This window comes from Peromyscus leucopus, chromosome 10, assembly GCF_004664715.2.
Source record: "Peromyscus leucopus breed LL Stock chromosome 10, UCI_PerLeu_2.1, whole genome shotgun sequence".
NCBI lineage: Eukaryota > Metazoa > Chordata > Mammalia > Rodentia > Cricetidae > Peromyscus > Peromyscus leucopus.
The window spans coordinates 30,609,473-30,630,776 of NC_051071.1; the positions used below are offsets into that span (position 1 = coordinate 30,609,473).

Genomic DNA, 21,304 nt, shown 5'->3' on the forward strand with positions numbered 1-21,304 from the left:
AGTCTTACTTCTAACTATAAGTGGCTTTTAAGACACCAGGAAAAAAAATTCTTGTCACTCAAGTTTTAGGGAAACATTTTATAATTTATATATAAAATTTCAGTAAGAAACAATGTAAAATGACAAGAATATCCACCTTACATTAAGAGTCAAAACAATAAAATAAACCCAAATTAAAAAAAAAAAAAGAAAAAAAAACCCAAAACAATGAAAAACCCACACAACAATGAATGTAAATTTTAATTATAAAACAAGACTATGAACAGAGCATTTAAAATGATCTCAATCATTTGGCAACTCATATCATTGCAAGAAACAGATCTGATCTTAAGAAAACGTTATTTTATGAAAAACTTAAGTTGGACAGTTTGTTCATTATGGGAGTTAAAACATGTTTAAAAAAGAACCTGGTGATAAAACCAGTTTCTATCCTGAAATAACTGTATAAAACAACATGACATTTGAAGCTGAGTAGACTGGAGCAATCTCATCTTCACAGACAGGATGGAGACGGTGGCAGAGGCTTGGGAACAACACAGAGAGGAATGGACCCCCAGAGGGTGTAGGATGCAACTTTACCTGAACCAGTCATTTACGTTAATGGAGCTGGTGGTAAAGCCACAGAGCAAGGGTTATTGAAAAACAAGTTACATTCTTAGAAAACAGTCACAACTGTGGACGGAAAGCAGCGGAGTCCGTTCTTCACCTAAACTACTTTACTTGAATGCATGCGTGAATTTCTGTTTCCTGCCAGGCCATATGCAGATAGTTATAGGGCAGGCAGAGTCCTAGAACTCTTCTACTAATGACTGCATAGCATTTAAAACCCTCTTTTCATTAAAAAAAATAATAAAATAAAATAAACAGATATATAGTAAAGTTCACAGATAAGATTTCTCTGTAAAATAAATAAAGTGTTCATTGATTAGCATCATACATTGAGTAAAATACAGCCTATTTTTACATGTTTATATACTATACACAGATCCCCAGGGGGCAGCCTGGTGTCTGATGGGCTGGAAGGATTGCATTAGTGATGTGTCACATTGGGAAACCCCAATTTCCACTGTTAAAATATACACCTACTTTGCTGAGTTCAGATACAAAGTAAACTTATTTTCCTTTATCTGAAGTGACTGTACATAATACCGTCTATGAACAATGGTTTATAAAGCTGTTTAAAACATAATAAGAACAAGCTTGCACCTAGGAACTTACAGCACATGCAAATCCTTTCCTTGTTTTAAAAAAGAAAAAGCCCATGGGGCGAGGCTTGTCCCTTTTCTCTCCACTGGGTTGTTCTTCAGGAAGCCAGGGCCAGGGCAGTCAGCATTACCGCTTCGCCTTTTTCAGAGGGGTTTCGTCCACTTTCTGCTGGCCCCTTGTTCGAGCTCCAGGAGGGCTGACTTCTCGCTTGCGCTTGACAGAAGGAGAGAGCTGCACCTTTGATCTGCATTGAACAAAAGCCAAGACAATGAGGAGAGTTCAAATCGGTTGCTTCAAATAACTTGGGAGTTCTTTAAAACATGACACCAGTATTTAATACTACAAGTGCCTGGAACGGTCTGGTTCTTTACCAACCTTGAGCAGAGCACAGATGGGACTATGGAGGATCACAGAAGCCTGCACTCTGTCCCAGCCCCACCACCCTGAGGTGCTAACCTTGGTCTTGTCACCATCCTTTCCTAGATCCTTGTTCTACTGATACACACAGTTCCCACTTGAAACAATGAGCAGGAACACAGCAGGATGTCAACCTAGCATCTATCAGACAGTTGAAACCATGCTGCACAGGGTAGTACTAGGGAAGCCAGCTGGCATGGTAGGGGGTTTCGAGGAGCATGGTAACTGAACTCAATCATGCCACCATTCTCAGACATCTACACCTCTTGTTGGCTCTCTGAAGCTTCTAGGGCAAAGCAATCCAGTGCACAGTGTATGTTTTTACAGAGCCAGCTCTCTACTTTGAGCACTCCAGACTGCAGTGCTGTTTAAGCACTGCTATGCTCAAACAAATAACTCATCTTTCTCCATGTTTTGACAAGTGATTTCTTTTTCCTTTTTGAAATAAAGTGTCATGTAGCCTAGGCAGGCCTTGAACTCCCTATGTAGCATAGGAAGCATAGGATGACTTTGAACTTCTGATCTCCCAGCTTCTGATGGTGATGTGATTACATGCATGCACCATTATGCCCAGTTTATGCAGTGCTGGGAATCCAACCCAGGACTTTATGCCCTCTAGGCAAGCACTCTACCAACTGAGCCACATGCCCATTTCTTCCCTTTTTCTTATTATTCTATACAACCCACCTGACCAAATTTCTTTTTTTTTTCAACTCCAGTTCAAAAGCCCTCCTCTGGGAAGCCTTCCACAGTACAGAGCCACAACACAAGCAGCTTCCTCCCTAGAAACTATACAGTGCTTTAGACTTTTACCATAGCACTAGCCATTATAACTCATCTCCTGTGCTTTTTCAGACTGTAGGTTACAATCAATATTTATAGCAACATGGTAGTAGAGGATGACAGAAAATGCCACTGTCACCATATCTATAAAGTTTTACTAGTGAGCATTTGTCTGTTACAGTAGCTAAAATCTGAGCACCAGCTGCACTGTGACCCATTAACTGTGGGTTGCTATCAAAACTGTGAAAGTCTGAAGCACATTCATTTCTGTCATTAGAAAAGACATTTCTCTGGGCAGTTGCTAATATTAAACATGTTATCTAACCAGACTGCCAGTATCTGCTCATCATATGGTAAGCAAGCAGCAAATTTTTATAGACAAATTAAAGAATTGGAAAACTAAAGGTGCAGGATAGGAAGAAACACATGTTTATTGCTGAGAAGACATGCTTATTGTTCTTCTGACAGCAGAAGAAAACATATTGAGTTGAATGGTGTTGCAAATGAATGGTTCTTACAGGTTATCTATGAATGATCTGAGTACATCTAAGGAAGATGTCTGTTAATAACCCATTACAAGTTGTGATATGGGAAGCCACCGGCCACAGGGAACACTAAGTTACTGTAGAGCCGCTGTGCAAAAGGAGCCAGTGTTGTGAGTTGTGAGCAGGGAGCAGAATATCTAGTCAGGCTCCTTCTCTCCGCTTGTGGGAGCTGGTATGTTGATAGCCCTTTCCTTATACCCAGAAGCCTACTGGAAGTACAGGCTCACAGGCCCAATGCTTAACAGACACAATTGGCATGTCCACCATGTCATTTCTCTGCACACTCAATTCTGAGAAATGTGTATCCAGACTGTCCTGGTACTCTGACATACACATAGAAAATAAGGATGAATATTTCATCTCACCCAACAAGGATGAGAGAATTTTCTTCCTTTCTAAGACTGGTGGGTAAGAGTACACACATATTACAAGTGTGCTATGAGGATCAGACACTGTAAGAGAGTGCAGAACAATCTTTGTATTCATGGAATCATCTTTTGTTTATGAATGTTACCATATACAAAGAGCAAGACAAGTTCCCGACATCAAGGAAGAAACAACAGTTAAGGGGAAGAAGCAAAATTAGGCTACCTACACCACTGCCACCTGCCATTACCAACTGTTTAGTGCCGGCTGCAGATGCAATAGAAGATGAGAATGGGCTGCAGCAGAGAGGAGGCCCTGTAGGAGAGGGGCTTGAAAGGACGGACCTGACTCACCGAGGCAGGCAGTGAGCACCCACTGCCTTAGCACAGCAGAGGCAAAGGAGGACTGTGGGAAGCAGAGGTGAACCAGGCTGCGGTGCAAGGTGCAAGCTGCAGGGAGCTGTTTGAGAGCGCTTTTGTTCTGTTACCTCTATAATAATCTAAACCTGAAATGCCTCTAAGCTGTGACATGCTTCACCACACTGTGCAGATTGAACTAAGCATTCAGACATGCAATCACTTGAGAAGAAACATGCCTGACTTCAGTCTCTGTACAGGAGAGTTGGCCAGTAAGGCTCACAAGAGTCAAGGACAAACCTGTATGGCTGGGCTACATGGCAAAGCCACTGATAGCACTTTTATTTTAGGCCTTCCTATTTCTGGAAACCCATGATCCCCCAAGACAGCTATCTGGTGAGACAGATACTCTTAGGAAAATAGGAAAAGCGTTACTTGGGAGTTAACAACTTGAAGCGCAGGCAGGGACTTACCTTCCTAATGGGGGAGATTTACTAACTTTTTCCATGGTAGGTAACTTCTCTTTTGCTAAGTTTTGGCGATTTCTAGGAGAAACTGTTTCTGAGATGCCAAGTTTGGATGTTGCACGTGTAGATGGCTTGCTATGATGCTTTCTGAAACACATTATAGAGACACTGGGCAATGGTAGCACTGGATTCTCTAGGCCATGGCCTACTGGAAAGGAAGAGACTTCTCACAGGCAAGACAGCTATGGATACTCAAAGAATCAAAGGGACAGGGTCTCTTGATCATTGCTAGTAAAGACTTCAGCATCAGCCAGGACTAACTCTACCTTCAGGGCACTGTCTCTGCTTTTCCTTTGCAAATTTTACCACAATTTAGAAGATGACTCTGAAAATAGCAAATATAGTGGCAGACAAGGGCATCAAAGAGCTCATTAAAACAGAGTAAGACGCCGAAGTTATTGAAAGCATGGCACACAGCACTAAATGCTGATGCTCCAAGTAGTCAGTTATACAAGAAAGAAATCAGATTAGAAAGAGCTGACTTTCCAGAGAAAAGGAAGAAAATGGATTTACTTAGTATACAAACTAAGAACTAGAAACTCCAATTTGGATGCATACTGAAAATCAGTATCTATAAGATCAGAACAAGCCTTCTGGATTATTTGGTCCACACCTGGTGTAGAGCATTTGTTTCTTAGAGAGAGATAGACTAGAGAGCAAACAATGATAAGATGACAAGGAAGCTCAGGACAAGAAGAAGGCCTGGAAACTGCCCTAAATATGTAAGGGGAATTATTACGAGGGGCAAAGAGATGAACTTGAAACAAGAAGTCACAGGGAGGCTGGCTTCTATAGTGCATAGGAAGAGAAGGCCAAGGAGGAAGAGGTTTGCCTGCCCCTGAGGTCTGTGCAAGAGCAGGACCAACACAGAGGAGCTGCTGTGGTTTAGGCGCCCAAGGTTAGCAGTACTAGAGGATCAGAGTGTACACAATCCGACACTGAAGACCCAGGAACCACAAAGATACCAGAGCTCTGGGACCAACCAACACATGTTGAGAAATTTAAACCAAACAGAAAAGCATCTGTTAGTAAATCTCATGTTCCTAAAGAACATTGACAACACTGATAACTCATGATCACAAACCTATAAATTACATGACTTATTCTTTTAGAAATGTATTTTCCTTATTCTTAAAACAATACCATACATGTATATAATGCAATTTGGCTACTGTTTTGAGGATAGTTGTGATATTGCTAGTGATTGTTGGATATAGTCCGGAAGACAGAAAGTCTAAGCAACACTCTGTAGTTGAGCCCACTACACAGAAAGGCTTCTCGGATTGTGTAAGAGGGAAGCAGAGGTACTGATGAGATGGGCGCTGCACTCCGGCATGTTCACTCTCTCAGCACAACTCCCGGTTCAGTGACTCCTATTCATGTCAGCTGTCCCTTCTCAGCAACCCCTCTCCCTCTGAAAGCCCAAACACTAGGCTATTTTAACTTCAGTCATATGAGCTCCTTGATTTTGTCTTTTGTCTTTAAATAATCTCACTCTTTTGAGAAATCAAACCATGTTGCTAAAGAAATGGGATGAATTTAAATCTTTTTGTAAACATGATACAGTGTTATTTTATTATTATGGGGACAGATGTTAATGGTAAATCTTCAAAGGAAATATTTTATAGAAGACTGTGCCAAGGTCAACAGTGTGTGAATGACAGTAACACTGGAATACCCTGCTCTGGCAACAGTGGTGAACACTAGGGAGAACTAGGCGGCACAGCCACACATTCTCTCTCAACGAATGCAGTAGGAAGGGGCACTGCTGGTGTTAACAGGGGCAGTGACAGGGAGGAGCTAGGGACGAGTCTTGTGGGCAAATACTACAACAGGTTTCCTTCCTTTAGGACCTTGCCAAGCCTAAAATAATTCATTTTATTTCATGTCCTTAAACTTAGAAGAAGCAGAGAGAACTCACTGGCTTCTTCAAACTCATGTGACCACATGCTGGGTCCTCCCTCCCCACCCCCAAAGTTTTGTGACTCTACTAGGGTTTGAGAGAACATACTTTAGGGGAACACACAAACTCAGGCAGTTCATCAGGGTCAGCACAGGTGATGGCTGTGTGTGGCCCTCTGGGCTCCCTCATGGTCCTCAGCACACAGTGTCTGAGAAAGCAGATGCTTAAAAATGTCTGGAGAGAATTGACAGGTTTCATCAAACAAGCTCTTAAACCAGGCAAAGACTTTGAAGTAATCTCCCAGCAACTGAGACAGAAAACACATTCTCCATGAGATGATACAGTAGAGACGAGAACACGGAAAGGAAACGGCTTCAACAGAGTCCCATGATACCCAGAGCTGTTTCCAGACAGAGCAGCTGCTGAAGGCTCTGGAGGCTCTTGGTTGTTCCCATTACCTCTGGGCCTCTGATCTAGTGGTAGATCTCGTGGTGGCTCCCAAGGGCTCCTCCTCCTCCTCTTCTTCCTCTTCCTCATCAGACTCCTGATCTTTTTTGTCCTCAGATGTTTCAGAAACTGATTTCTGGCGCTTTCTTTCTGGCTCTGAGGATTCTGTTCAGACAGAAGGGTAACACCTGGACTATACAATTCCCAAAGACGCTTCCCCAGGACAGTCATGGAGTAGAACTTAGGGTCTTAGCAACTTGGAAGCAGAAGAAGTGCTTTTCCACTTCCTTTTGGTCTCAGTACTTGCAATTCACAACTGTTTACCTTAATCTCAAACACATTTGGGATAGTTTACTTATGCATCTCACGGCCAGCATTTGCAAAACCTTCACACGAACTCAGGAAAGCATCTGGATGTGCCATTTCTGGCAGGGATTAGAGCCATTTCACACACATTTATGCAACATTAATTCTAGTTGCATCCGGCTTGATTTTTCTTCATCTAAAAAGTACTTTTTAAAAAAGTGTAATTTTTGAAAAAAATAAGACTGTAATTAACAATGTACAGATGTATCTATTTCTTGTGCTTTTTGTTTTTTCCTCTATTTACTTTGTTCCATTTTCACAATAAACCTGTCTGTCTGTCTGTCTGTCTGTCTATCTATCTATCTATCTATCTATCTATCTATCTATCTATCTATCTATCTATCTATCTATCTAACATCCTGGCCAAAGTTTCCTCTTTCTCCTCTTCTCCCAGTACCCCTCCCCCTGCCTTCCTTCTCTGCAATCTACTCCTCTTCTGTTTCTGTTTAGGAAAGGGCAGGTCTCCCGTGAGTATCAGCAAAACATGGTATATTAAGTTGCAGTAAGACTAAGCACCTCCCCCGTTTCTTTTTCTTTCTTTCTTTCTTTCTTTCTTTCTTTCTTTCTTTCTTTCTTTCTTTCTTTCTTTCTTTCTTTCTTTTTTTTTTAAATTGGCCTGTTTTCTAAAGAGAGAGAGAAAGAGAAAATTAGACTTATACCAGCATCATCTGATGAAGTCAATGAGCGTTTGGGCTTTCTTCCTCTCCGCCGCATACTTGCTATTTTTTCTTCACTATCATCCTAGAAGCACCATATTAAAGTTGAAAGGGTAGTTAGCTGAGCATTTATTAAGTGTATTTCTACAAGAGACACCTTAATTAGAAAACTAGTACTTACATTACTTGTACTTCTTTCTTGTAGGCTGGCTGTTTCTTTATTGGTCTCATCTTTAAAAAAACAGAAATTAAATTTCAGCAGTAGGTCTGACCTGTTTTATCTTTCATTATTTCAATGCTAATATACTGTTATACAATGAGTTATTTTGGATTTCCCCCCCCAGATTTGGGAATATCAGCAAATACCATAAAGAAAGCTCTTAGGAAGGTGACCCACATGTAAAGATAAAATTGGGGTTTGGGAGGTAGCTAGCTCAGTCAGTGAAAGCATGAAGACCTGATTTCAGACCCTTGACCAACATGCTGGTGAGGTGGAGGGAATGCCTGGGGCTCGTGGCCAGCCAGTCTACCCTAACTGGTGATTTCCAAGCAGATGACATTCTTGACGATGACACTTAAGCCTTTCCTCCGACCTCCATGTGCAGGTGCAGACATACATGCACACAAGTATATCACCCTGCCCTACTCTCACACATACATATTAAAAAACAAATATAAAATGCACTTATATTTCCTATATACCTCATCCACATGGCTAGAAGGTAATATTATGCAGTATTTTTAGTGTGTCTGTATTCTGAGAGCAATCCACAGGGCAGCTATGGAAATTTCCACTTTATCATGTCAACACTGGAAAAGTTTTGGATTCTGAAGCATTTCAGATTTTTGAATAGAGATGTTTCTTCTAAATCTCAGTACTGCTCTATAAATACTTCAACCTCAGTTTACAGTTTGGAAAAAGCGGCTTGAATAACTTGGTTTCTATAACTTGTTCAGTCACGCAATTCATGAGTAGAGTGGTATTTGGACTCTTTTCACTCCAGATACACACATCATGGAAACAAACAAACAATAAATGCATTATAAGTCTGTTGGTAGACTTCATTTTATTCTTTAAACAACTGTCTTATGTAGATGTTACAATTTTCTGAGAACACATTATGGTAAGGAAAATAAAGATAATGTAGTATATTATTTCAATATAAAATTATGGACAAGTACTCAAAAACTAATTTTGTAGCCTAGGCCACCACTCTGGGCTTCAAAGGTTCTATTCCTCAGAGGTGAAGAGAAGAGTATTTTCTCTTTTCTGAAGGTTCATTACACTAAGGAACATAGAAAAGTTAATCCAATAAGATCAAAGAAGTCTGTCCTAAGCTGGTCATTCTCACCCAGACTCAGGAAATAACAAAAAAGCAAAATCACCACATAATCACAAAGATCACAATCTTTATAATGAGTCCAAGGTATGAAGACTTCTACGGATTTAAATACTATAATAAAATCAGGTTAAAAACTAAACAGAAGCAGACTGTTCCTCTCTTAGCAAAACAAAAATAAAAACAACAACAACAAAAGCAAAAAAAAAAAAAAAACCCACAAAAAACAGAAAACCCAAACAAGAGAACAACCTTCATTTACCAAGAGACAAGAAAAAACACGAAGCAAGATCAAAGCTTATATATAAGTAGGTGCGTAAAACCTGTATACAGGCTTATGTACTTGCTGTATCTTGCTGACCAGACTGTAAACTTTCGCAAGTTACACAAACAGTTGCCATATTCACCCCCTTTTCATATAATCAACCTTAAGTCCACTGACAGTTTTTTCTTTCATTTAAAAATCCTTAAGCTAGGAGATTAAAATGTACAACCCATTAAAAAATCTGAACAAGGCAGACTAAATAATAAGGAATGCTTCTATTTCTATTAGCCTCCCATCCAGGGGCAAGCAGTATCAATATTTTGTGATTTTTTTTTCCCTTTTGGAATGAGGACAAAATACTTGAAATGATTTCATCTTTTTAAGATCTCAAGTCTGTATGGTACAGAGGGTTCTTTCAGACATTATTATTCCTCTGAGCTTAGTTTCCTGGGATGTGCCTCTGCTTCCACGGTAACAGTGCTCCAAAGAGCTACTTCTTCCATTTCACCTCAATCTACAGCTTGGCCACTGCAGTGATTTCTCTTCAGCCTTCTTTCACTATTTTGCTTCCTACTGTCTTGCCCTTTTGTGATGACAATGCCCCAGACTGAAACTCCGATTAAAGAAAAAAACCCAGTAAGTATATGTAACTTTCTTTTTTAATCAAAAGTCAACTCAGTTCATGGAGAAACAACAAAATCTCTCCTAACATCCAGGCTAGGTTCCCTGCTCAATTAGGAAAAACCTCTTATTTAGAAAACTACTCTGAACAGTCCTTGTGCATGAACTGAAAACATAGTAGCTCCTTAGATCATAGGCTGAGGAATTCTTGGTACATACCTGCTTGGCTGGCTTTCAGTTTGCTACTAGGTGGAGATTGTTCTACCTAAATTTAAATGAGTAAAAATTAAAATGAACAGTTTGTCATCATCATACAGAAAGGCAACCAGTAAATTTTAAGACATTTACTTAATACATTATCAGAATAATGGGGACCTATTTCTTGTGGCTGGTCCAGCAGAGCTGGCACGTATGGGTGCCCATGCACCCGAATAATCTCTGACGAGTATCCTCCCACCACCGTGCTGCAACTCTGGAGACTGCCCGAACAGTGAAATGTCCAAACTGTCAGTTTTCCCTGAGGCCAACAAGTGCTTTCACATGTGGTTCTTGGACTCTGCAGTCTTATAGTACTAAGAGAGAAGTACTTTAGGTACTACTGCACTGTGCTTCTTCATAGCCAAGAAAGCAGTCTTGAAGGCTTACATGATTGGCTGCAGGCCACAGGTCTGGGAGGAAGTGACAAAGCTGAGGTTTAAATCCAAAGTGATGTTTTCTAGGCCACTACTCACTGCCATTGAAGTACATGGAATGAAATCCTCATATAATGATTTCACTGGGTATGTTCTTCAGAGTCAAAGAGAAGAACATTCAAAGAAATAAAGTAACAGTACTGGGAGATGGCTGACTTAATAAAGTGCCTGCTCTATAGGTTGGGATCCTAGCACCTGTGTAAAGAGCTGGGTGCAGTGATGAACATTTATAATCCAGAGTTGGTGGGAGAGGCAGGTGGATCCTGGGAGTTCACTGGTCAGCCAACCTATCTGAATCATGAGCTATAGGTTAATGGAGAGACCCTGCCTCAAAAAATATATAAGGAATATATAACTTATATAAGCTATAAGGAAGACACTTGATGTCAATCTCTGGCCTTCATGTGCATATGCACATCCATGCATTCACATATACATATACATCCACATGAACACACACTATACCCATACCCACACAAATAGCATTAATAATTCCCCTGCTCTAAAATCAGTGTATATTCAGTCTAAAAACAATTCAAGAGAAAATCATAAGGCAGCAAAAGTCATCAGAAACTTCCCATGGAAAGTCACTACTCAAAACCACACAAAACAGTGAACTTCTGTATTTTAACTAAGGCTCCCTAATTTTACATAACTGAGCTTCTAGGAATTGATGGAACAGGCTTAATAATGGCTATTAAAACTCTGTCCATAGGAAGATACTATTAATCAAGCCATCATCTGAATGGCTAACTCACATTTTAAGAAAGTCTTTTGAAGTACTTGAAGTAGTTTACAACACTAGATGTTCACAGGCTAAGAGCACATATTTGAATGTTTTTTCCCTCATCTTTTGCAATTACTTACAGAGGTAATGCCAGTCTCTGTTTTGGAATCTTCTTCTAAAATAATAATAATAATAATAAAAATTACTTAGATGGTCAGTTCAGAAAGTTCTTGTGTATGACTTGAAAATGAGCCAAACACCTACTCGTTTTCAAGGCTGTTTCTGTCGGGTATTTTCGAGGTCTTCCTCTTTTCCTTTTAATAATTATCGGCTGATCGTCCTAAGAGAGACATGAGAAAAAATCCCCAACAGTAAAAGAAAAACTTACTCCCCACTGTATCAATTCAGAGTTCCGTTACTAACAGGAATAAAACCCAGCTTAGACATGATGTTGAAGGTCTTGCATTTACTCTCACTGCAGTCCCTCTGCTTAGTGAGTGTGACAGTCCTATCAGTCCAGAGTCCCACAGGAGTAACAAGAGCTTAGTGAGTGTTGTCCCACACAAGAACTATGTATGCCCATTTAAACTGGGATTTGGTTCAAGCTACTTGTGGTCAAATGTTATCTCCTACAGGAAAAAAAAAAATCTAATGAGTTTCTCACAAGAAACTGTTAAATTAAAGAGTTGGTAAACTAGCAATGGCTAGTTTGGACTTAGAGGGCTCTCTCAGGCCACTGTCATTCTCTGACCCAGAAGCTCCCTGTGAATGACTAGGCTGGAAGCAGACACGGCTGGCACAGACTTAGTGAAGACACAGTCTCCTGTGAACCTGTGACTTTGCCTCACCACGCTGGGTCTCCTTGGCCCTCCTCCTGCTGCTCCCATTTCCCTATTTGCTCCTGCAGTGCTAAGCTGCTAGGCCAGGAACCTGACAGTGTCCCTGTAGAGTATTGGACTGACCCTATGTAATGATGACATAAGTAGGTTTCAAATAAACGCTTTGATGAAATCAGACAAAATGAACACAATTAATCAGAATGACATTAATAAAACATACTGTTTGAACAGTGTCCTACTGCACTAAAACTGGCTGAAAAGTACTTATGAAAAACTCATGTAGAGGCACAGGACACATTTGGATGTCATTCTGGAGAAAATCAATAGGAAAACCAGTTCTCACCTCCTGTGACTTGATATCATCTTCATTCAGCTCAATCTTTTCGCCTGTACTCTCACTGCCGCTAAGGTCATCTGGGGAAAATGCAGAGCTCAATGCAATGCTGGTAACCAGATAAGCTTTCATCACACCCCAGAGGATCTGCATAGTCTCAGACACATACGTGTACACACTTAGATGCACATACACACACATACTTCATTTGCATACCTTCATTATTAAAACTAATAAGCCTGATTATAGTTATTTAAGAAACAGCATACTTTGAGAAGAGGATTCAAATTAAAATGATCTCCAACTTTACAAACTTAAGCCTAAGGTACTGTACTATCTGGGGAGAGCAAATGGGCAAAAGGACATCCCAGCAGGTGAAGTGTGGGGCGGCCACCTACCAATCCCACAGTTCTCCAGAGTTTTCTTGAGTGAGAACAGCAGGAAATATTAGATAGAAGGATTTAGAATGTGGGAGATAAACAGACAGAAAATACAGGATAGCCTCAAAAGGGCCTGGAACCTCTTCCAACCGGCCCTGACTGTCTCTGCTCCAGGCTATTTACAGAAATGCCAAGGGGTAGAGCAAAAGACCTCCCCCAGCACAGTCAAGTGCAGACCATTTCAGACACCTGCACTCAGGCCCGTGGTCTAATCATCCCCTCTATGTGGACCTGCTGGGTAAAGCCACTAGGAACCTGAAAATGAGCTCCCACAGTGAAGTTTAGCATTGGCTGAGCCCCAGCACCCACAAGCAAGGCTTTCACTCACCTCTGTCGTCCAGGGCAGTACTGTTCTTTTTTGAACTTGTTTTAGAGAATTCCTCCAGATCCCCAGAGTTCTCTTCCTGTGGAGAAGTTGAACAAGACCAGAGACTTCATTTTCAAATTTAACTTTGTCTCCATTCATACTCCCCTGAGTCTCTCTCAACAACAATGTCCTAGTTGTCATGTAGAATAGTTTGATAAATGTTTTTAAAAACATAACCATTATTGCAGTTAGTGGAACTGTTAAAAAGAGATTAAAAAAAACTGAAGGCAGAAAAGCAAATTTAGATACAAAATACCAAGGTAAGGGTTAGTTTTATTTTCTTTCTTTAAAATGTACTTTTTCTTTTTAAGAGAAACTTCAAAGGAAGCATTATTATAAATTACATTTCTTTATGGAGTGGTAGAGGAGAAAGGTATAGGGAAGGAGTAATAGGGAATATGCCAAAAAGAACAGGTGGGGATTCAGATGAGCTAATTTAGAGTAGTAATCCCTAACAGTTAAATTATTCACGTTTAATTGAAATAAGTTTTGAGCATGAAACATCAAGTGAACCCTGCCAGCTACAGCAATGACTGGCCATAAGCTGCAACAGTGGCATAAACATCACGGAAGCAACCAACCACCTTCTGATTAAAGTCCCACTCCATATGACGAAACTCATACCTGGACTATTGCCGGGCCAAGAACTTGTGACTAGAGAAACTACCATTTCTGCTAAATGGACACAGTATTAAACTGACTCTTAATGACTTATTAAACCCATAGATGCATCTCTTAACCCTCACCAGAGAAGCTTCTATTTGAAGTAGATAGAGATCAACACAGATCTACAACTGGCCAAGGTGCAGAGAATAAAAGACTGTTGACTGCTCAGCCCTCAATGGGACATCTACATCATATCCCCTCCTCCCAAGGCTCAGGGATCGTCACAGAAGAAGGGGCAGAAAGATTGTAAGAGCCAGAGGTGGTGGATCGCTACAGGCAAACAGTGTACTTCGGACACAGCAGGGAAGCACCACATATGAAATCACAAGCCCTGTGGTGCAATCTCAGGCCAAATAAAATCCCAGCATGGAGAGGAAAGAGAGGTCTGAAGTCCAACTATTGGCAACTAATAGCTACTGGGAGAGGGAGAGTCAGTTTTCTTTAAAGTGTTTCCCCTGGTAGGTTTATCATGCTCCAGTGGAAGGCCATGCATTCAAGAATACATGGGTAGTATAAATTGAACTTGATGGGTTAAAAAAAAGAAAAAAAAAGCTGTTTCTGTTGAGTAGGAAAGGGATGAGAACAACAACAACAAAATCTATTTCTGGCATGTGTTTTGAAAATGTCTTTTGATTAGTCAAGTATTACTAAGTAAAAGGAAGATCAGTTCTGGTGTTCTACACAGTAGCATGACACAGATAGTGGCAATGTATTATATTAAAAATGGGAAGACAGAATGCTGAGTGTTTTCTACCACAATGAAGCAATAATATTTAAAGAAACAAATAAGCTCATTTTTATTTGAACACTGCACTTATATATGTACCATGCTGCAACATGGTATCTTACCATACACACACACTCTCTCTCTCACATACACATACAGTTTTTATGTCAACTAAAACCTAAGTTACAGTTTAAACAAAACTCCACAAAACGTTTACAGCACTAACATGCTCAAAAAAGTAAACAAAGTAGGAGGAGATCAAGATTAAAAAATTCAAGTTTCAATTTTACTGCTTTAATGGTCTTTTATATAACTATAAGTAATTTCCATTATTTTAAATTTTACTTAAATTACTTTTTGAACGACCCATTATTATCCTCATTTCTTTCCTTTCTTTTTTCTTTGTGGCACTGGAGGGTCTAGGATTGCCTTACATCCCTCCCTTCACAAAGACACTCAGTGTCACCAGGTGTTTTATGTGATTTATTTTTTGCATGTGCTTAAGTGCACACATGGCACATATATGGAGGTCAGAGGACTTTTCAGGAGTCACTTCTCCCCTTGCACTGTGTGGGTCTTGGGATTTGAATTCAGGCTATCAGACTTTACCCACTAAGCCATCTTGCTGGCCCACTTTTTAGAAACTTAAGGAGGTATAAATACAAAGCAAAAATATCCACATTATACCATACTTAAGGCTTTCTAAACATTTGAGTTGCTGGCCTACTTTGAGGCAGATCCCTTCTCCCTAGTAATAAGGAAGACAAGGAGCTTGTGTTATCTCCTAGTGATAGCAGAGTGAGCTCAGGTGTTTCTCATTTGTCTGTGACTACATAATGAATGGTTTCTTTGTAGGAGCCCTAAGTATCCAGTGTGGAGGGTCATTCCAGTTAACACTAAGCTAACAGATTCTGCAAGTTCTCTTAACTGATTACCTGTAAATTCTAATCACATGATGTTAAACGCAGATCATTCTCAAGTTCTCTCACCTGCAGAACTCCCAGCTTTCCCTAGGGTATCTTGAAAACACTACACGACCAGGACCAAGACAAGGAATTACAGACATGACTGACAATGTAGCTCAGTGACTTCAGACACCAGGGCTAGTTTCTGTATCATTCACAGAGGATTTTAGAACAATTGTAAACAGAAAGTAGAATTGAAAGCAGTTCTGTCATTTAATTAATATTCTAGAGTAGTGGTTCTCAACTTTCCTAATGCTGTGACCCTTTAATACAGTTCCTCATGTTGTGGTAACCCCCAACCACAAAATTATTTTCATTGCTACTTCATAACCATAATTTTTTCTGATGGTCTTAGGCAACTGCTGTGAAAGGGTTATTCGATGTCCCCAAAGGGGTCGCAACCCACAGGCTGGGAACAGCTGTCCTTGTGGCTTATCACTCTTTCAGCTTGGGAGGGCACAGGCTTAGAATATGGAAGTTCAGCCCACCTAAGAACGCTTAACAGCTATCTCTAGAGCAAGCTATTTAATTTGCCCTCATGTATCTAGTGACTTCCAACCTTGATCCTTTTCATGTGCTGAAAGGTGGAAGGACAGAGGTGTGTCTGTGTTAGTTGGTGTTTGCTCCAGTTCACACGTGGCTGAAGATGCTGTCCAGTTTTCCTGTCTAGGATAGACTATATATCCGGTTAGGGATGATTCTTACAGAACAAGCACTGGGTCCCTCAAGAATTCCGCCATGACATGCAGGAACTCATTTTTATTCTGTTTTCCATTTCCCCAGTGTCTGGAATTTTTCCAAATTCAATTTTTAACTTCTTTTAGTCTTGCCATACCAACTTGCCAATGACTTATTGCTTCTAAAAGTTCTCTCATTATCTTTATTTCATGAGCTGTCATAGGAAAGGTAAAATCACTCCCAACCTAGTAGCTTATCTACAGATCAGCATTACTGTAAAATGGGACATTAAATAGCTTCTGAACACAGCTTCTATGCAGGAAAATACCATTTCATAATATTGAAAATATTAGCTATGGATGCTGTTTTATGTTGAAGGACTGAAGATAGAGTACAGGATCCTATGCACTCTATGCAAATACTTTATCGCTGAGCTATCAGATTTTACTTAAATTCATTATTTAAAAACTTACATGAAATTGGGGGTGGAGTGAAATCTCCTTCAAACTGCTTCTCTATTAATTTAAAAGTATTATCTTATCATCTAGTTGTGAACAGGGCAATGAGGAATGAATTAAAAGACTATTTCTTTCCTAGGCACACACCCACTGAAATTCATGGTACTATGCCACTTTTCCTTCTTTGGTTTTTTAAGAGTCCTCTCTTTATATTTAGTTCACCAGTTCTTGCAGACACAAGAATTCCTGTAGTGTGCAGGAAGTCAGCTGTTATATTTGCATAAAACTAGAACTAGGTGGAGAAAAATAACATGGGCAAGAGAGACAGATGATATCACTCAAGAGGTCCCCAGCAGGAAGTGTGCAAATCTGGGACAAGCAGGAAGGGGAGCAGAGGGAAGGTAAGGACCCACAAGCTGCTTCTCTAAATCCCAACACAAATGTAAGAGCTATGGGAAAAGTGCAGATCCAGGGCTGCTGGACTTGAGGCAGAAAGTATTCAGAGGTAGCATATCAACATTGCTAAGTAACACACATCACCACTGGTGCAAGTACATCTATGTTAAAAGCACATCATAGCTGGAAGAAAGCATCTGGAAATGCTGAGAAATAAGCAAGATCACTGAACAAAGTCATAAGTGAACATCAAATCTGTCATATTACTACAATCTTGCAGTTTATGATTAAAAAGTAGCAAATTTACATATCTTTTATAACAAGCTGGTTATTGTTAGATACATGATGTAAGGATAATAGAATAAAAATTGTAAGTATTCACAGTGATGCAATTAGGTTACCTCCCTCCCTCCAAATTTAGAACTAATCAGTAGAAAAATACCTTTGTGTCATGTGGCTCAGTTTCAGAGTACTGTCTCTGTGCTGTTTCTATTCTGGAAACCAGGACATCTGGGCTATCATCTGTAAATCACAAAAGAATCACAAAAGAACAAAAACTAACTGAAAATGAAATACAGTTCTATTTTAGGGCAGTTGCAGATTTTTTTTTAGGTCTGTGATACACTAAAGCCAAAAGTTATTCTAAATATACTTAAAATGTTTGGGATTTGAGCACTCAGCAATGGTTGAACACTCAGCATTGGTCTTTGGCTTGCCGAAGAAAGGGAGCATAAAAAAAAATCTTCAAATGTTATCAGGACATGATAGTTTACCCCCGAACTCAGGAATGGAGGCAGGGAGGAGTATTGCCAGTCCAGGGCCAGTCTAGACTACATCTCAAGACCTTGTCTCAAAAAACAATCCCACCCTAAAGTCCACATGGTACCATGAGGTCTAGTAGGAAGGGCTGGGCACATGGAGTCCCAGGGACACTGGTACTTTACTTCCTTGAAAAAGCTCAACCCAAGAAGCATGGCCTTGAGCGGGACCTGGGCTGTGCGAGCAGGCTGCTTGGGGGAAGTAAAGGAAATCTCTCAGCTTTAGCCTATATTTACTAGATGCTATGAGGATAACCTGGGACTGCACATAAAGAACCATGTATAGTATCCGAATGTAAAATGGGAGTTATTTATTACTACAGAATAATCACATGCTTCTACTTAAAAAGGAGAAAATTGTCTTTTCTCATATGTTCACTTAAGTATTTAATGAATTTCTACTTTGTGCCAGGCACTATCTGACATGGCAGTCACTAGCAACATGTATTTCAGTCTTACTCTGTAGCTGCTAGGCCTGGACCTAATGTCCTGTTGCTCAGTCTCTTGAGAAGCTGAGCTTCCAGGTCCATGCCATCAGGCCCAGCATTAAGACAGAAAGCATCACAGTGCTGTGCCATTATGTATTTAGATTTATTACTGTGGCCCATCCTAACTAATACACTGAAAAAAATTCAGTCTTTCATTTACACTGACCATATCCAAATGCCAACCATCCTCTAGTACCCACTAGCCATTATACAGATAAATAACTATGGGACATCCACTAATGTAGAAAGTTCTATCATCTGGCTGTGTTACACGCCATAACATCAACAAGGTCACACAGAGGCATTATCTCATGTGCCTTGGCTAAAATATCTCACTAGCTTTGCCTGGTATCTGCCCACAACAAAAATCATAGCATTCAGTGCCACTTATGTGCCCCTATAACAGAGATTTGTGATATGTCCTCAAGTTGGGTTTTCTCCAGGAAATAGTCTAATTTCTGGATCTATGTCTGAAAAGATCCTATTAGTGTCTCAAATTAGCCTCAAAAGTATTTACATAGCAAAGTTACTATCTTCATGGATTGTTTTATTGTCCCACATCATTAGCTATGAATATAACTTTTTGGACATCTAGTACAGAAGCTCACGTGAATACCTAGTTCATCTTCTGAGGAGGGGTAATGCTGCTTTCTGTTTCTTCCAGACATGTGTCTTTCTTCTTCTTCTTCAACCTGGAATTAACAATGGCCATGTTACAGGCAGCAGGATCTGCATCCAATCAGTTAAAGTAGGACACATAGAAATAATTTCTATCATCTGCAGTAAGTAGGTACATTAATTTAAAAAAATGTTATTAGAAATTCTGGCACCTGGTGGGTGGTGGTAGCACATATCTTTAACCCCTGCCATCGGGAGAAAGAGGCAGGTGATTTCTATGAGTTTGAGGTCAGCCTGGTCTATAGAGAGAGTTTCAGGACAGCCAAGGCTACACAGAGAAACCTGTCTCAATAAACCAAACCAACAACAACAAAAAAGAAAGAAAAGAAAAAGAAATGTTGGCACCTTTACTTAGACTGAGGTAATCACGATGAAAGGTAGTGCAAACCAGTGCACTTTGAACACACAACAGGGACACAGTACCTAAGCATTACAACAGTGTAAGCAAGCACAAATGATATGTGATACACACCACTCTAACATCCATTTAATTTACACAAAGAAATAATACTTGGGCAGCACAAATTGGCTTTGAAGAACTTTTAGGAAAAGACAGGTAGGTGAGTAGGAAGAAAGAGGTGGGTGGGAAAGAATTGGGGAGGGCAAATATGATCAAAACATACATGAAACTTTCCAATAACTAATCAAAGTACAAACAAAACAAAAAGAAATAGAACCTTTCTTTCTGTCTTTCTTTTTTGAAATAAGAATCTCTCTAGCATCTTTGTTCATACAGAGTGAAAACCCTACCTACAACACACAAACGCTTGAGTAAACTCTGCAACACACCTCTTCAGGATCTGCTTCAATGCTGCCACCGCTTAGGGCTTCCGTGCTGTCTTTCTGACCACTGAGCATTTCTAAATAGTAAATACAGTAAGAAAAAACATCGTAAGTCTCTGAAATAAAGCATCTGGGTGTTTGTGCATGTGGTTGGGAAAAACTGTCCAGTCATCCCTTTGGGTAGCAGTTGTGCACTAGGCACGGTGGACGGCGACAGTTCAGGTGCTTTTTGAGGTATTCTCCCAAAAATGCTGGTAGGGAAGTTCCACTGTTTATCAGTGTTAAATGTGAATAAACAGGGCCCAAGCAGGAACGGACTATGCCAGTGCCACAAAACTGAATTTTGCCCAACAGACTTTCAAGGCCTTCCTTCAGCTTTGTAGCCAAACAGTGTTAGGAGTCTCCAAAGAATCCCCATGAAGTACTGCACAACAGCCATCAGATCAGCAAGCATCACAGCCTAACAAGGTCAGGCACAACACAAGTGTGAAGTGACAACTAGGCCACTTGAAGAAAAGCTAGCATTCGGTATACTGAAGATGTGCTCATAACCGAGCAAATCTAGACACACAGGACACTGCTCATATTTTGAAGGACAGGGACATGCAAAGTCGTACTTTGTAACTAAGAAAAGCTGCAAAATATTGGAATGTTCACCAGTAACAGAAGCAAAAAAAAAAACAACAAAAAAAACCAAAACAAAACAAAAAAAAACAACAACAAAAAAAAAACCATGGCATATTCATACAATGGAATACTAACTAGCATTACAATAAAGTAACTGGACTTATGTACAATAAAGAGGACAGAACCTCAGAACATACTGCAAAGTAGGAAAATAGGGTGGAAGGTGGAAATGGTTTATAAAATGTGGTTACCATTCACCTAAACCAGGCAACATATGCTATGTATTTTATGAAACTAAAACCATACCTAGTAAATGCAGAACAGTGGTTCCCTTTGTGTGGGATAAAAGAGAAAGAGATTGTGACTAGGAAATCCTATTATGGGGACTCACTACATCTGTAACATTTTAATAGGTGAGTGAGACAAATATGCTAAATTTTAAGGCATGATAAATGTGGTGATGTGCACGAGTGTCTATCAATCAATGTCACTGTTTTACTGTTATCTAAAATACAATTCAAGGCAATTATGAGAACTAAGTGTATGATATTTAATTCTTTCTCCAATCTTGGGTTACAGAATCAACAAAATTAGCAGAAACCAACAAAACTTCACATGCTGGCTGAGAAAAAAATTCTCTTTTTGGAGCTAGTAGCCTTCAAAGGTTATGTGTAACAAGGACCGACTCACATAAATGCAACTTCCTGATCTGTTGCTACATTGAGACAGTGAGAAGTTAACTAACAAATGCTCAGCCAGAAGTATGGCATAGCATTTCGTATTTCTACCATAAAAAATCACAGGAGACTGTACTTTGCTCCAA

The 21,304-nt window shown here is 39.9% G+C and overlaps 1 protein-coding gene across 9 annotated transcripts in view; it reads right to left on the reverse strand.

Moving 5' to 3' along the window:
* Positions 1 to 221: 221 nt before the first annotated feature.
* Positions 222 to 21,304, reverse strand: part of Bod1l1 (biorientation of chromosomes in cell division 1 like 1) — a 55,612-nt gene continuing 34,529 nt past the window's right edge. For 7 of the 9 annotated variants that reach the window (XM_028892939.2, XM_028892937.2, XM_028892943.2 and 4 more), the window contains exons 15-27: positions 19,861 to 19,931; positions 19,010 to 19,085; positions 17,530 to 17,609; positions 13,159 to 13,234; positions 12,400 to 12,470; positions 11,482 to 11,557; positions 11,358 to 11,392; positions 10,018 to 10,063; positions 7,754 to 7,803; positions 7,576 to 7,657; positions 6,562 to 6,715; positions 4,147 to 4,287; positions 222 to 1,450 (exon numbers count right to left, since the gene is read on the reverse strand). In XM_028892939.2, the coding sequence (XP_028748772.1) occupies positions 1,333 to 1,450; positions 4,147 to 4,287; positions 6,562 to 6,715; positions 7,576 to 7,657; positions 7,754 to 7,803; positions 10,018 to 10,063; positions 11,358 to 11,392; positions 11,482 to 11,557; positions 12,400 to 12,470; positions 13,159 to 13,234; positions 17,530 to 17,609; positions 19,010 to 19,085; positions 19,861 to 19,931 (1,076 nt within the window). In that variant the 3' untranslated portion in view covers positions 222 to 1,332. The remainder of the gene's footprint in view (positions 1,451 to 4,146; positions 4,288 to 6,561; positions 6,716 to 7,575; positions 7,658 to 7,753; positions 7,804 to 10,017; positions 10,064 to 11,357; positions 11,393 to 11,481; positions 11,558 to 12,399; positions 12,471 to 13,158; positions 13,235 to 17,529; positions 17,610 to 19,009; positions 19,086 to 19,860; positions 19,932 to 21,304) is intronic. The other 2 variants (XM_028892944.2, XM_028892941.2) reach the window with 1 other exon arrangement.